Source organism: Cynocephalus volans, chromosome 3 (genome assembly GCF_027409185.1).
Source record: "Cynocephalus volans isolate mCynVol1 chromosome 3, mCynVol1.pri, whole genome shotgun sequence".
In the NCBI taxonomy this organism is placed as follows: domain Eukaryota; kingdom Metazoa; phylum Chordata; class Mammalia; order Dermoptera; family Cynocephalidae; genus Cynocephalus; species Cynocephalus volans.
In genome coordinates this window covers 103,779,586-103,781,936 of record NC_084462.1, presented here as the reverse complement: position 1 = coordinate 103,781,936, position 2,351 = coordinate 103,779,586, and the positions used below count along the sequence as shown (strand labels likewise).

General features: G+C 41.8%; 1 protein-coding gene across 1 annotated transcript; it reads right to left on the bottom strand.

Moving 5' to 3' along the window:
* Positions 1-205: 205 nt before the first annotated feature.
* Positions 206-1,144, bottom strand: LOC134373066 (olfactory receptor 4F3/4F16/4F29-like). The gene has a single exon (XM_063090519.1). The coding sequence runs from the start codon at positions 1,142-1,144 to the stop codon at positions 206-208; it is 939 nt and encodes a 312-aa protein (XP_062946589.1).
* Between the last annotated feature and the right edge of the window lie 1,207 nt (positions 1,145-2,351).

Below are 2,351 nucleotides of genomic sequence, written 5' to 3'. Positions count from 1 at the left end.
ATACTTTTTATTGCATCACATTGCATAAGAAAGAAGAACACCACACCATCCTTGGTTATGGGCAGAAAACACATGAAAAAAATCCTGCATATTGGTAATTAAATTAGTAAGTAAAGCATCCATAGAACTGTGTTTTATTAAATTTATATCTGCAGCATGGACAGGGAGTGTTAGAGATGCTTGTCTTTTTTCACATCAAAATCACTTAAAACAGCTTCCTGAAACTCAACAGCTGGCTGCATATTCTCCTCATTGCCAACTTCATCTCTTTGTTCCTAAAAGTGTAGATGGCAGGGTTCAGAAATGGGGTAATTACTACATCAAAAATGGCAAGAAATTTATCCACAGGAACTCTGAGAAAAGGCCATGAATACACAAAGATGCATGGACCAAAAAACAAAACCACGACTGTGATGTGAGCTGACAGAGTAGAGAGGGCCTTGGACAAGCCACCTGAAGAATGTTGCCAAACAGTGACCAAGATGAAGATGTAGGAGATAATCAAAATGAAAAAAGTTCCCAGAGAGATGAAACCACTGTTGGCAGTGACCATGAGCTCCAGTCTGTAGGTGACTGTGCAGGCAAGCCTAATAAATCGAGGAAGATCACAGTAAAAGCTGTCCACTTCGTGGGGGCCGCAGAATGGCAGGTTTACAACAAATACAATTTGGATCAATGAGTGGATGGTTCCAATGGTCCAGGCAGCCACCAAGAGTAAAATGCAAGTTCTGAAGTTCATGATGGTCAGGTAGTGGAGAGGCCTACATATAGCAACATATCGGTCAAGGGCCATGGCAACAAGCAGAACCATCTCAGTTCCTCCAATAACGTGAATGAAGAACATCTGAGCAATGCAGCCTTGGAGAGAGATTACTTTTTTCTCCTTGAAAAGATCATAAATCATCTTGGGGACTGAAATGGAGGAAACCCAGATGTCAATAAAGGAGAGGTTGGCCAGCAGGAAGTACATGGAGGAGTGTAAATGGGAGTCAGAGACAACTGTGAGCACAACAAGGAGGTTTCCTAAAATACCTGCTACATAGAACACAGAGAAAACTAGAAAGAGGACAAGTTGCATCTCCAAAGAACTGGTGAGTCCCACCAACACAATCTCAGATACTACTGAATAATTTTCTCTTCCCATGGTCTCAATCACTTCTGGCTCCAAATTTGCCTGAAAGAACAGGAGAAATAAGAAAGTGGAATTACTGGCTTTATCAGTCAGGGTTCTGTTACAAAAGTAGAACCACTAGGAAATAATATGCTGAGAGACTGGTTACAGGAAGTTGACCTTACGTAATCATGGAAGCTAGTTCAACAATCAGTGAGTCCACTGTCTTTGTAGCTGATGCTGTAGCTTGAGGTCCACAGGACAGGAAATCAGGAAGGGAAGATGCATCTAAAGTTGGGGAGAGCAAGAATAAACTGGAACCCACAAGCAAGAGCTAGAGCCCACAAGGACAGGTTGAAACCAGTGTCAGTTCTCAGTGCCTCTGACCTTGATGTCATGGGCGTACTGCAGAAGCCAGGGTCCTCTGTCACAGGGATAAATACACACACTTGGCCCACGAGTCAACAAACCTACAGGTAGATCCCAAGGAGGGCGCGGAGCTTCATTCCTGGCCACAGCGATGATGAGATAAGCTAGCAGATAAGTGACAATACACGTGAAATGCAAATATTACCGCTGCTTTACTTCTGACCTCCAAATCTTGCAAAAGAATCTCTTTTGCAGCCCCTCCCTCAGCTGGAAACATACAGAAAAAAGAATTCCGGGAAATGTAGCTCATCCTAACCAAGTGGACACAATGAAAGCCACCACACTGGCTGTTAAAAAAAGATTGTTCATGTAAGAAAGAAAGTGAAAAATTTTGAAAATTAACTATCACCTCTTTTTGCACAGTCAAACCATGACCACGGTGGCACTTAAATAGATTTGGGAAAGACTCTAAAACCACTTGCCCTAATCTCACCCCATCTTCCTCCAACTTCCCTTGTTATCACTGACTCTGTTTAAAATTTCACTGTGGGTTCTCCTCTGTCATCAGGGATTCATTTGGAGTAAGAAATGTAAAAAGAATTTCAATAGAGTTTTAAGATGAAAAGAAAACAGAAGTTCTAAGTATTATATGGCAATAAATTGTTGCCTCTGCTGGCCAACAGGGACTTCAAAATGCTTGATAATTTGGAGGTTGATCTCTCTTTCTCACAGTTCCAGGTATTTCGAGACTTCTCTGTGATCAAGACTTGATCTAATGATAATCTGGGCATCCCCATGAAGTTTAGAACTCAAATCAGGAGTATATTCAGTGAGGCTCATTTTAGGCCACCTCATAGATATTCCAAATATG

What these genes read in the sequence shown, in the direction of transcription:
- LOC134373066 (XM_063090519.1), bottom strand. Translation starts at nt 1,144, where the DNA reads ATGGGAAGAGAAAATTATTCAGTAGTATCTGAGATTGTGTTGGTGGGA.